This window comes from Falco rusticolus, chromosome 5 (genome assembly GCF_015220075.1).
Source record: "Falco rusticolus isolate bFalRus1 chromosome 5, bFalRus1.pri, whole genome shotgun sequence".
Lineage (NCBI taxonomy): Eukaryota > Metazoa > Chordata > Aves > Falconiformes > Falconidae > Falco > Falco rusticolus.
In genome coordinates this window covers 14453041-14466878 of record NC_051191.1, presented here as the reverse complement: position 1 = coordinate 14466878, position 13838 = coordinate 14453041, and the positions used below count along the sequence as shown (strand labels likewise).

Here is a 13838-nt window from a genome sequence, read left to right as displayed (position 1 = left end):
GACCTGTCCTGCCGCTGCCATATCCAGCAGTGGAATAAAACGTCTTTTGGAAGGAAAAGAGCGGCGTCTTTTATCATCGTGACCCTGCAGCTCATTGGGACGTTTAGGGCAGGAAGAGTTAAAGGAGGGGGCACATGTTCCAGGTGTGCACTAACGTTTGGCAGGATGCTGAGCCTACCTGGCATCTCTGCATTGCTGCGGTGGAGAAGCAGATGTGTCCTGGGCTCAGTGTAAAAACGATTTAGCACCAATTAAAAACGACTTAGCACCAATTAAAAACATCGTGTAATTAACAGTGTTTTCTCAACCCACATCCTAGGAAGAAAATTAACCCTATCTCCACCAAAACCAGGACACTGGGATACTGTTCCAATGGGTTTATTGGTCAGAAAGGAATATATAAGAAGTGCCACAAACACTGAAATATATAAATGATTCTTTATTTCAGGTAAAACGGAATAAAACTGTAATATTTCACAGGTCTGGGTTTTTACAACATTAATTCTTTGTACAAGATGGGTCCCTAAGGAATACTCCAGGGATTTTTGTCTTGACCATGGTTTTAAAAGCTGATATAATTATTATTTTTTCCCCCTTTCTGTCTGCTTTCACATCCTCTGCGATTTTCTATTTGGTTAATTTATTAATCTCCTCCTGGTCCTGTGGAAGGGTGTCATAGAGAGGGTAATTAATGTTTTTTGATTTATAGAGAGCATGCTCCTGGTTATTTGCCATTGGAGCCTGAGCTGAAGAACGGGTAGAATTTCCCGGAAGAATTAAGAGGGACAAACGCAAGGTGGCACTTTTCTTCAACGTGAAAGAAGTAGAGGATATCTGATTGCTGATCCAGGAGAACGCCGACCACCCTGCAGGGGATGCGACTTCCTACCACCTTCCCACCGGTCAAGCTGTACTCTCCCTGGGAAAACTGGAGACTGAATAAGCTCCCCTCCAGGAAAGTACTCTTGGCTTTGTTCCGCAGTTTCCACCGGACATCCTCACGCACCACCCCCAGCTCCCACTCCGGTTTGTCCCCCACCTCCACTTCCCAGTAATGTTTCTTCTCGGAAAAGCCTTCGGTGGCCACCACCACCGTGTCGGGTGGGATCTCGTGGTGGCTGGAGAGTGTGGGTTGGTGGTACATCTTACTGGTGGTGTTGGGATGGAGGCAGGTCTCATCCAGGGTGATGGTGACTTGGGAAAGGGGGAAAGGAAGAAAGGGAAAGGGGTTAAAAGGGAAGAAAAGAGGGGGTGGTGGAGGAGGAAAAAAGAAAAAGGAAACAAAAAGAAAAAATGAAAAAAAGAAAATAGAAAGAATAGAAAATAAAAACCAAAAAAATAAAAATGAAAAAAGGAACAAAAAGAAAAATTAAAAAAGAAAGACAAAGAAAATATAAAAATAGAAAAATAAAAAGAAATAAAAAGAAAATAGAAAAATAGAAAAAAGAAGCAAAAAGAAAATATAAAAATGAAAAAGAAACAAAAAGAAAATAGAAAAAAGATAAAAGAAAAAACCAAAAAAAGAAAAGTTAATATGAAAAAAGGAACAAAAATAAAAAATAAACACAAAGAAAATATAAAAATAGGAAAAAATAAAAAGAAATAAAAAGAAAATATAAAAATAGAAAAAAGAAACAAAAAGAAAATAGAAAATTGAAGAAAAGAAAAAGAAAAAAGAAAAAAGAAACAAAAGGAAAATAGAAAAAAGAAAAAACAAACAAAAATGAAAATGAAAAAAGAACAAAAAGAAAAAAGGAAAATCAAAAAAAGAAAAAAGAAATAAAAAGCAAAAAGAAAAATGAAAATTAAAAAAGGAACAAAAAGAGAAAAGGAAAATTAAAAAAGCAAATTCTGGCAGCCTGTGGCTTTCTCGTGCTACAGGGGATGTGCCCTGGTAGGTACATGAGCCGTGAGGTGAGTGGCGGGCGAGGCTGGGCTTACCTGCCTTGCTTTGGGCCCTCCTGAACTCTGCCAGGAGAGAAACAGTTAATTACAATTAGGGCAGAACGCGGCAGTAACTAATCTGGGTCGCGCAGGGGGCTGGAGGGGCACAGACATGACCAAGTGGCTTTTCAGTCTCCGACTCACCCATTTCATTCTGGAGTTTTTCTGAAAAAGACAGAAATCGGTATCATCCTCCTGCACGGCGAGGCGCTCCCGTGGGGTATCGGTGCTAATGAGAGCACTCCTAAGAGTACATTAATTATCAGCTGGCCTAGGGCTCAGGGAAGGCTGCTAGCTGAGCTCGGGCGGGTGGAGGTTCTCTCAACTCACAGTGGTCATCGGGGCTCCCCGTGGGGCCAGGGGGAGAAGGACAACCCATTGGAACAATGGTTCTTCCCCGCCCTTGCAGCCACCTACGCAGTTGGTAGAGGCCTACTCTTGGGCGCCTTCACCTCCTGACGAGGGAGCCAGGAGCAGCGCCTTGGTGCCCTGAACTTAGGAGCCAGGTGGGCTGAATTTGGCCCCCCAGGAACTGTGGCCGTGCTTTGCGACCCCGTCAAGTGACAACCCCAGGCTTCACATGGCCAGGAGGTGAAACAACTCTAAAAACATGGAGTTTTACTCCTGGCTTTCAAAGATATCAGTTTTTTAGTAGGAAGGGAAATCTGTTTTCGATTCAACTACAGCAAAAAATAAAACCTCAAAGGGCTGACATGATGTTCCCTTGTTCAGATGTTCTGCATTCCAAGGCTGTGCCCAGAAAAAAAAATATTTTAAGGACAACAAAGTGTCGGCATGCCGAGGGACGCAGTGCTGCGCAGCCCTCGGTGGGAGCGGGGCCAGCTGTGGGTGATGTTTCTAATCACAATGTAAATGATCTTTAAGGACTGAGGGTGATATCCTTACCGATTGTGGCAGACATGTCTTGACTTTCTGCGAGGAAAGAAAACTAAAAGTTAGGACAACTCAAGCAGGTGGGTTATAATTATAATTATAATTATAATTATAATTTTATATATATATACACACATATATATACACACATACATATATAAACACACACACACATATATCTCTGTGTGTATATATATACATAGCGAGTGCACTATGCATTGTGGAACACTAATATATATATATAAAATGTATATATATATAATATATATGTATGTAGGATTAATCTGGTTTTATATATGGGATTATCTATATAAATACATATAGGATTATTCTGTTTATATACCTGGCGTTATATATGAATACATATAGGATTAATCTGCTTATATAGCTGGTTTCATATATATTAATAAGTATAGGGTGAATCTGCTTACATATCCGGTTTTATATATATTAATACATATAGGATTAATCTGTTTACATGTCTGGTTTTATATATATTAACACATATAGGATTAATCTGTTTACATGTCTGGTTTTATATATGAATATGTATAGGATTAATCTATTTATATGTCTGGTTTCATACCTATTAATACATATGGGATGAATCTGATCACACCTCTGGTTTTATATATATGAATACATACAGGATTAATCTGCATGGCTGGTTTTATATATATGTTAATATATCTATAGGCTAAACCTGTTTATCTGCATAGAAAACCACACCTGCATTACATATGTTTTCTCTGGTATTAAATAACATCTTGCACAAACATTCCTGAACATAAACCATGACAAAATAAATAAAGGAAAACACCCGACACAAGAAGGGGGCGATTCCAACCCTATAGCTTCAGATATACACAGGATTTGTGCGGGGGGTTTCCCCTGTTATAATCTTTTTAATGCTGCAATCAAATCCTCCTATCATCACTTCATTCTGAGATGCAATAAATAAAATGTTCCACTTAAATATTTGCTAGCCATGGGAAAAAAAACTTTATATAGAGAGACAGATATAAATGCCTATGTATATATATATATATAAATATAGCTATATATTTATAGAGATATATGAATGTGTATATATATTAAAAATATATCTATATAGAAATGTCTATATATATAAATACATATATAAATATATATATATTTAGAGAGAGATATATACATGTCTATGTAGATATATAGGTAAACAGATCTATATATTTATATATAGAGAGATATAAATGTCTATATAGAGATATGTAGATAAATTATCTACATATTTATATATAGAGAGAGATATAAATGTATATATATAGATATATAGATAAATATATCTATATATCTCTCCATAGATATATAGATAAAAGGAGAGGGACTGTACACATACACATAACACAAATTTTCAATTATTTTTTTTTAATTGGAAAAGGGGAGCTCACCTTTGCAAATGTCAAGCTCCGCGAGATTTTTCTAACTCTAATATCCCAAATCCCGTAAAACACTGCTATTTATTGGAGCAGCCACCTGCCAAGCATCTTTCAGGGTATGATTAAAGAAATAACGTATAGTACTAGTGCAGAGTAGGAAAAAAAAAAATTATTTACCCTTCTGGCACCTCTGTTGCTCCTCAGCTGAAAAACAGAGGAAGAAATAGCAGAGGATGCGACATTTTCCAAGGCAAAAACTCACAGAACGTGATGGAGAATTTCAGTGGTAAAGAACATATTAATACATATATAATACATACATAATTTGTACATAATAAATACACAACACATACACAATACATACACAATAATGAGGCTGGGCATTAATAATAGTAATAAATTCAAAACCGCATAAAATTCAGAATATAAAAAAATATATTTGGAATATTAAAAAATTCCAGACTGGGGGGGAGGGGGGAGATAAATTGTCCTCTGAAGGTCCCCACCCTGTAGAAGGTGTCTAGATGATTAGCTTAGACCACAGATGTCACATCCACCAGCCAAAACCAGGTGATGTTGAAGATAATGACACCAGGGATCATTAATTTAATCAAAAACTCCAGACCAGGCGGACATTTTTAATTATGGGCCCTCACGATAATGTAATTTTTGGAAATATAGAGGATTCTTCCACCCAAGGGATGCTCAAACCCAACATGACAAGGAAACAAAAAGATGCTCTTACCCAGTTTTTCCTTGAGTTCCTCAATCTCTGAAAAAGATAATTTATTTATTTAATTTAAATATTAAAACACTATTTCCACTTGTTTGTTTTTTTTTCAATGCAAACGCATTAGGTTTTCAATCTGTTCCCCTCTGTCCTGTATAGCGAGAGCTGAGATCAAGTGAAATTGTCTGAGCGCCACAAAAATGACCGAATTTCCCCCTGCTATAAGGCAGCCAGATTTCATATGAAAATTTATAAATAAAATCATATAAATAAAATTAATATAAATCTCAAAAAATTAGAAAAAATCTCTCTACTTTTCTACTGTCCTAACCAGCCTTTATAAGAATATTTTATACACAATTTGATGCATAAAATTGTAGAAATAAATGTAAATTGAAAAAAAAAATCAAAATGATTGGCAACCTCAAATTCCAGCCAGCGATCGAACCGCCACAGAATTAGTCATCTTTGTGGTAGGCATCAATTATCTTTAAGTGGTCAATATAGAAGTGTTGTATATATAAATAAATTTTAAAATATATATTTACATATACAACACATATACTATCTGTATATATATTTATATACTTCAATATATTCTATTACTTAAATAGATCTAAATAATTCGGGTATGTTAAAAACTATTTTTTAAAATTTGGTATGTTTAAATATATTTAAATAATTTGGGTATATTCAAATAATTTGAATATATTCAAATAGATAAATATATAAATTTTGTCTATCTATTTATATATAGAAACACACTTTATATCTATTTATATATATAAAATGTCTATCAACCCATGGAAATATCGCGATGGTATTTTTGAAATTTAATTTTGTAAAAGCAAACCAGTTACTGGTATTTCCTCAGCTCAGTTTTTATCTGGTTCTAAAGAATCGGAGAGATTTCTTGAGAGAAGTCACTGGGGAAAAAAATAAAACCCTCTTGCTTACCTTTTTTGATTTCCATTTGCGCATTTTCTGTGGAGAAAGAAATATTTTTACACCCTGAAAGCAATTCTTCAAAACTTCAGTTTTAAAGACTCTACAGAAGTGATTAAGCCCTGACAAATTGTCATCATATTATATACATACATATATTATATACATACGTGAAATAAAAATGTATATTAAAAGAAATTATGTATATAATATAATCTATATTATATACATACGCATGTATGGATCAAGCATAAAACACACTGTGACATCTTGTTTCCTCCTCATTTCTCATCAGGAATCAGTCGTGGGACGGTTTTTCTGCATCAGCTGCACGTAAGGCAACTTACTGCCCAAAGGCACCCAAGCCGGAGCCTACAGGAGGTAAGGTCCACCAAAATCCCAACCTCTTGGAGTCTTAGGAATACAGCTAATTACCCCACAGTTTGTACCACTAAGTCTTAGGAATATAACTAATTACCCCATGGTTTATACCACTAAGTCTTCCGAATACAGCTAATTACTCCATGGGTTATACTGCTATGTGTTAGGAATATAACTAATTACCCCATGGTTTATACTACTAAGTCTTGGGAATACAAATAATTGCCCCATGGTTTATACTGCTAAGTCTTAGGCATATAACTGATTATGCCACAGTTTATACCGCTAAGTCTTAGTAATACAGCTAATTAGCCCCACGGTTTATACCACTGGCCACCATTTCTAGCGTTGCGCCTATTTCTCATGACGCTCACGATGACCTATAGCATTAACGCACCTTGTATGTACGGTATCAGACTTACTTTCGCGGGTGATCGTCTTCTCGTTCTCTGAGTGAGAGGAGGGAGAGGGATAGAGAAGGAAAACATTACGTTACTATCACCTTGCCTATAGGTTTTCAAAATAAACTTTTGTAAATTTCATGTTCGGTGAGGGAGACAATGTCAAAAGTCTTGGTTTGCCTCTACATCCTCCATGAAAATTATAAATCCTACGCAATTTAAGGAATAAAAATCAGCGATGCTGAAAGCAGAAATAACTCAGACATGGCATGCTGTCACAGCAACGCATCGGTGTCAGGAAACAGCTTAAAAGCAATTAAATGGCTTGCAAATAAATCAAGCCCGCGGGTACCGCTGGGTTCACCAATATTTCAGTCACCCACAAGAATCGCTTTGTTTCAATAGCCAGATTAAGCTGCATCAATAATTTAACTTGCACTTCCTTTAATTACTAGGGTAGTAAGTTAATTTGCAGCGATAAATGTGATTGCACAGGTTGATACGCCGAGGCGTTGGGGTAGGTGAGGGATGCGGGAAAAGGAATATGCGAGGAAAGGAAAAATACAGCAAAAAGCTGCGGCTGAAGCATCAAGGGGGTGATGCTCGTAATCCACTCCCCCCCTCCCTGTATAATTCCGGAACCAGCATTGTAATGACACGGTGACATCGTCTTTCAACGGGATCGGATGAAGCATCCCTCACTTGAGTGTCAGGAGCGGGACTTACTTCTGAGCTTATAAATCGCGGCGATCACCAGGAATATGCTCAAGAGCAGGAGCATGACAAACGCCGTCAGCCAAGGGGAGGTGGCAGGGAAGAAGACATCTGCAAATTATTTCAGAGGGTCAATGGTTTTCCTTGGACTAGCCCATCGCCTACACAAAGTGTATCCTCTACACTTTGATGACGCACCCACTAAAGCGTAATTTCCCATTCATTAGTTAAAAAATTCCCCAATTAAGCCCACATAATTTCCACGAAGGAAATTTGGGTCTAATAAGCCCACTCTAATTTCCATGAATTTGGAAATTTGGGTCTAAATTTCATTTGTAGGCACCTGTAGGAGCAGTTCACTGGGACCATTACTGGGTGTTTTATGAAGCACCATCAGTAATTTTCATGAACTGCTGGCATTGGGCATTAGAGCAATGGGAAGAGAAGAGAAGAAGGAAGAGGGACCAGCATCCTCCATCCTTACACTACCCAAGAACGAGGTTTCCTTCCACCCCGATGGCTTCACACCCCTGGAAGGCTGCTTTTGTTATTAATATTTCGGCAGCGTTTAGGAGTCACCCGTGGAAACTCACGGTGCAAAGGCCAAGAAGCATCACAGAAGAAAAATTATGAAAATGGATGACTCTGTTCCACCAGAAATTTGGGTTCCTGGAGGAACCTGCCCGACATGCTCATTATTTTTCCTCATAGGTCTCAAGGACTCATAGCTCTTCGCTCATACCCGCAATAACGACAGAAGACTCTGTGGATGTTTTCAACAGTTTATCAATTATTTTGCAGGACATAGAGTTTCCAGATCCTGGTTTTAGAATGATGGAGCTGCCGGCGTTACCGGTGGTGGTACCACTGGTGAGAGGAGTTCCGGTAACGTTGTCTCCTCTACCATCTGTCCACAACAGCTGGACTTGGGCAAACAACCTCTCGGAGAAACATTTCATTCGAATACCGCTGTCCTCGTAACCATCCAAGACAAGCAACGGGTCATGGCCAACACCTACGGAGGAGAGAGACAAACGGGGGAGCTGTGCTTAGCGGCCACAGTGGGTTTAGAGGCTAAAGGGGAAGAAATCCACGAGAAATTGTGGATTTAGGATGCCCTACAACCGCTTTCCCTGCCAAAGTTGCAGCCCATCGCCTACGAGCTCAGCAATGCCCTCCCACAGCTCCTATCGGCGGTGGCAGCTCTCTCATAAATACAGAAATATTTACAGAAATATAGAAACAAAACAAATAAAGAGAAGCAAAGGGGCGTTTGCAGTTGTTAAAAGCCATCCTCGTTTCAAATGACTGTCATCCAACCCATCAGAGTCAAAATTACTGCCTCCCTTTGTAGTGTTGATGGCGGTATTATCTAGGTATGCCCATCTCAGCGTGCTTTAGCCCTCTAAAAGATAAGTATCTCCACAGTCACCTTGTAGAGAAAACATGGAGAAACCACGTTCCCTACAGAAGAGTTAATTCCCTGGGAAGATGGGAATTGGAGATAAATCAGACATATTACGCTCCGGGAGAGCCTGTCTTCTCCTGTTGACTGTACAGCTCCCCTGTAGTCAATGCGAACATTTGCAGTTGAGCACACTGCATATCTCAGCACCACGATATCCAAAGGAATCACCTAAATCTGGACCTCTTTCAGTTGAGAAGGAAGTCGCGGGGGACCGACGCTTCAAACCTGTTCGTTGTCTCAGGAAAGGATTTAGTACAAAGGGAAACAAAACCACGGCCGAGCAAAACTACCTGCGGTGGGGTGATGTGGAGAAACCAACACGAAGGTGAAGATGACTGCCGTCACCTGGCCTGAGAGCCCCATACCTATGGGGAAGACAAATGCCAACATTTGACTTCAAGAGAAATGACGTGGGGTCTTGCGCGGTTGAGTTCCGTCAAACCCCCATTGACTTTGAGGTCTTGGTGCCTTCTTGTATGCATCACCCCCATGCCTACTGCACCCCTGGTAAGCCCAGGGAGCAACTCAGCAGCTAGCGAAGTCTTGTGATGGTTCTCGTGGTCATGGAGACCCTCGAACACCACCAACAGCCCTCGGCTATTAAGAAGTGAGCGATTCCCGAGCTGGCCGGGCACGGGTCGCACCAGTAGTACCAGCTACCAGAGCTGAGATGCTCGGGATTCCAGGGAATGGGTGGTCAAAAATAGAAAAGGAATGGAGAGGAAAAGGGTGGGGTGGGGTGGGGTGGGGTGGGGTGGGGTGGGGTGGAAAGGTAAGGCAAGGCAAGGAAAATGGAAAGGAAAGGAAAATGGAAAGGAAAAATAGAAAAAAGAAAGAGAAGAAGAGAAGAAGAGAAGAAGAGAAGAGAAGAGAAGAGAAGAGAAGAGAAGAGAAGAGAAGAGAAGAGAAGAGAAGAGAAGAGAAGAGAAGAGAAGAGAAGAGAAGAGAAGAGAAGAGAAGAGAAGAGAGAGAAGAGAAGAGAAGAGAAGAGAAGAGAAGAGAAGAGAGAAGAGGGAAGGGAAGGGAAGGGAAGGGAAGGGAAGGGAAGGGAAGGGAAGGGAAGGGAAGGGAAGGGAAGGGAAGGGAAGGGAAGGGAAGGGAAGGGAAGGGAAGGGAAGGGAAGGGAAGGGAAGGGAAGGGAAGGGAAGGGAAGGGAAGGGAAGGGAAGGGAAGGGAAGGGAAGGGAAGGGAAGGGAAGGGGAAAGGGGAGAGGAAAGGGGAGAGGAAAGGGGAGAGGAAAGGGGAGAGGAAAGCGGAGAGGAAAGGGGAGAGGAAAGGGGAGAGGAAAGGGGAGAGGAAAGCGGAGAGGAAAGCGGAGAGGAAAGAAAAAGCACAACATATTGCAAAACACATTAAAAAAAAAAAAGTGCCGTGAAAATTAACAGCAAGTGCCTGGCAACTGCTCTGTTGAGACTGCAAAGCCAAGATCACAGCAAATATAAAGCCTGCAACAAACACCTCAAACAGGGAGAAAACCACTGCACACCAAGTGCAGAAGGTCCAAGCAAGGGCAAAGAGAAGGGTGAACAACAAAAATGAAACTAATGCATTACCCCACAGGAAAAAAACCCAACAAAAATACCCAACAAACAAACAAACAAAAAACCACAGAAAGGAGACGTGGAGTAAGGGATCTGTGCCATTGCACGGTATCAGTGCTCATCTGGGACTTCCCAAAGGGTCTGTCCCCATCCCACATCCCACTGTCCGAACATGGATTGCTCTCCATGAAATCCAACCCTACGCAACCACAAAGCCAAACCCAACAGTAAGCACGGCATCAGGACGGGTGGGTATTAAGGTACGTTTGGGGTTTTTCTCTCACCCAAGCAGCAGTTCACCATGAAAACATCCACCCAAAGCAGAGCTTCACCAGGATTAATTCACAGATCTTTCAGGATAACGCCGAAAATGTCTGCAACCCAACCCAACGCAACCCAACCCAACGCAATGCCTGCAGGAACCAGAGGGCTAAGAAAACATCTGGAGCTCTTCCCTGGAGGAGCAGCCAAATAAAACATTTCTTCAAAAAAAGAGAAACACCAACCTGGTTTTCACCACCCTGGAGTCCCAGCAACACAGAAGAAATCTGCCTGCAGGTGCTTACACCTGTTGGCAACACTCAGCTGGCTGCTGTCACCTTTAGACCTGCTCAGCCGCCGCAATCCTGACCATAAAACCAACTCTTTGATCTTCCAAGGGTTACCCATTAACTTTTGCAACGTGGTACAGTGAGAGCAAAAGAAAATAAAAACAGTTGGGGCTGGGGATTTATGCTATTGTTGGTCAAATACACTACGGTGACTAGGAAAAAGCGTAAAGAGCCCTCAAAAAACTTCAGAGAGCTGTGGGAAGTGGACCCCAAGAAACCAGTAGGGTTGGCCAATAATTTACAGTTAATCTAAAAGCAGAATCGTTACTGGGAAAAGGAATGGCTGTTATCGATCGGGTTGTAAAACACGCGTTGTTTAACCACCCTGGTAGCTGCTTGATGTTTGCCTTCGTTCCAAAGTACTCATGCAAGGACAGGTGCAGAAGACCTGGAGGTAAAAGTAGGTGGCTGGACTGTGTCCCACCCTGAAAAAAAAAATAAAATTAAATCAAAGTAGACACGCAGCTGAACATCCCATTCCTGCGAGTCCGCGCGATGCTCTGCGTTGTACTCAGGTCACCTCCAGCTTCACCTCCTTTCTGCGTCCCCAGAGCCACCCTGAACTGGGGGAACCTCCCAAAACCATGATGATATGAGCTGCTTTAGACCTGCTTGTGGAACTGGGTGGCCTGGGGTGGTGGTGGGGATCCCATCAGATCCCGAGGAATTGGGGATGCCTTGAGCTGGCCACCGAACATGGAGACATGTGAAGAATTTTGCTCTGGTTTGCTGGGCTTGAAGCATTTGTGCCAGCAGGCATGAAGCACAATGCTTTTTGGAAAGGAGGAAACCACCACATAAAAAAAAAATGAGTTGGAGGCCAAGTCTTCATGGGACATCACCAAAAGGGAAAGTTCTCCACCTGTAAAGCACCAGCTTTGGTCTGTGGGCAAAGGGAAGAGGGAAAAGGGTGGATTTGTCCCCTTTGGGGGGCAGGTCATCGTCCCCCCGCTAAGGAGGGATGGAGAAACCTTCTGAGAGAAGCTTGTGTGATGTGATGTCCACACCCCAAGGCTCTCCACGGTTGTGGAGGTAAATGTGGGACACCTGAGGTGGGACACCTGAGGTGGGACACCGTTGGGATAAATACCCATCGCATTCATCCATCACATAAATATTCATCCTGGTGGATCAACAGCTCGCCACCAGGGAGCGGAGGTCCACGAGCAATCTCTGAGACAGCCAGATGTTCAGTTTTAAGGGAATTTTATTGGTATTTTGTGACATTTGCTTGGCAATAATGTGTTGGGTTGGGTTTCCCATCAGGGCAGTTACAGCCGAGATCAAAGGATGAGAGAGAATGGTTTTCCCAAATCCCAGCTCCTGGTACGGCGCATTGATGGTTCCATCCCTGCCCGTTGCCGCCTCTGCCAAATCCTGCTGGCCCATCTCCCTGCTGCAAGGTGAGCGTGGGCTGGTGGCACTCATGGTGCTTCTGGCTCCTCCAGGTTCTTGTTGGCTGTGGAGAAAGGGAGCAAGGTAATGGGAAAATCCTGCTCCCCCGAATTTTCTGACACCAAAACTACCTGCTAGAAGTGACAAGGACTCTGCTTCTGAAGAAGGTCCACAAGTCGGGTTATACCCAGAGATTTGAGGCTGTCAGGAACCCAACACCTGAGCTTCAGGCAGGGTCCTGAGGGAGCCAGGACAGGACTGCATCAACCGCTGCCCCTGCCCCTGATGCACAACGAGGTGCTTGATCCAAGGGTCTGCAGCATGTGGTCCTGACAGTGACCCCCCATGTAGCGCCCAGGGGAAATCCAAGCCCCTACAGCCCTGCTCCTCCATGGTGGCACCAGCCAGACACCCAGGGATTCCCCGCTTCCCCCATGAAAGGTCTGGCCGAGCTTCTCTCCCAAGAAACAGGGCATGGGAAGTCACGCTCCCTGTGAAGAAGGGCTCCCAAGAGCTTCAGAGGTTTACTGAGTATTGATGATGCACCATCACAGAGGCTTCTTGCCCCCAGAGATGCTCATCATCACCCCCTGACCCAAAGACTGCCCCACCTGCCCTCTTTCTGCCCTTTGGGAGCTGAAATCCCCTTGCCAGCATCTCCCCAGCAGGATCCACCCCACAGTCAGGCTGCCACCAGCGTGTTTCCCTCTGCTCGACCACTGCTCCTCTCCCACCGGCTGGTCCCACCACTTCCATCCTGAGCAGATGCTCTACATCCCTTGTGGCTCCCTGCTGGATCCATCCCCCTGCATCATCCTGAGCTGGGGCGGAGTCTTCCCACGATTCCTCTTCCTTCTCCTGCCACCCAACCTGTTGGAAGTGTTTGTGGTCCCCGTGTCACTTCAGGTAGTCACCTGCACAAATGACGTCAGCATCTTCCCCATGATAGCAGTTGTGTTCGCCCCACGGCCTGGCCGGGCAGTCGGAGATGCTCTTCTCCGTCCCGTCGCACTCCACGTCGTCCAGCCAGATGATGTCCGAGCCTCGCCCGTAGCGAGCGCCTCCCAAAGCCGACAGCGGTGACCCGCAGCCCACCTGCTTGCACACCACCTTGGCATCCTTCATGTCCCAGTGGTCATCACACACGCTGCCCCACCGGTTCTCGTGGAGCACCTCCACTCTCCCAGCACATTTATTTGGACCATCCACCAGCCGGACCGGTCCTTCCTCGGGAATATCCACCTCTGCAGCAACACCCAGAAAAATAAAGGTTAAAGGAGCATCCTACGCATCCCACCGTTGGCGGAAAGCAGGTCGGCTCAGCAGAGGCTCCGTGTCTCCAAGCCCACAGGGGAGGTGGGCTGTGGTGGAGAGGAAGGCAGCTGTGGGGAAAGGG

General features: G+C 43.2%; 2 protein-coding genes across 5 annotated transcripts in view; both read right to left on the bottom strand.

Annotated features, from left to right (window-relative positions):
• Positions 1-427: 427 nt before the first annotated feature.
• LOC119148412 (butyrophilin subfamily 2 member A1-like) lies at positions 428-11278 on the bottom strand. Of its 4 annotated transcripts, XM_037388528.1 has the most exons (13): positions 10943-11275; positions 10721-10866; positions 9186-9260; positions 8170-8442; positions 7440-7538; positions 6735-6761; positions 5944-5970; positions 5002-5028; positions 4434-4460; positions 2851-2877; positions 2089-2109; positions 1942-1968; positions 428-1194 (listed from the first exon to the last, which is right to left on the bottom strand). In XM_037388528.1, the coding sequence occupies exons 2-13, from the start codon at positions 10737-10739 to the stop codon at positions 725-727; spliced, it is 1119 nt and encodes a 372-aa protein (XP_037244425.1). In that variant the 5' UTR covers positions 10740-10866; positions 10943-11275; the 3' UTR covers positions 428-724. The 4 variants fall into 4 exon arrangements, with proteins under 4 accessions (XP_037244425.1, XP_037244427.1, XP_037244426.1 ...); XM_037388530.1 differs by lacking the exon at positions 1942-1968; XM_037388529.1 differs by lacking the exon at positions 10721-10866 and having other exon boundaries at positions 10943-11274.
• Positions 11279-12236: 958 nt separating this feature from the next.
• Positions 12237-13838, bottom strand: part of LOC119148277 (deleted in malignant brain tumors 1 protein-like) — a 48581-nt gene continuing 46979 nt past the window's right edge. The window contains exons 32-33 of the mRNA XM_037388245.1: positions 13357-13686; positions 12237-12506 (exon numbers count right to left, since the gene is read on the bottom strand). Of these exons, the coding sequence (XP_037244142.1) occupies positions 12472-12506; positions 13357-13686 (365 nt within the window). The 3' untranslated portion in view covers positions 12237-12471. The remainder of the gene's footprint in view (positions 12507-13356; positions 13687-13838) is intronic.

Excerpts from the sequence above, each read along its gene's own strand:
- LOC119148412 (XM_037388528.1), bottom strand. Across the intron at positions 8,443-9,185 it reads TCCACATCACCCCACCGCAG|GTGTTGGCCATGACCCGTTG; the intron begins GTAGTTTTGCTC and ends TCTCCTCCGTAG. Across the intron at positions 1,969-2,088 it reads AAAACTCCAGAATGAAATGG|AGTTCAGGAGGGCCCAAAGC; the intron begins GTGAGTCGGAGA and ends CTCTCCTGGCAG.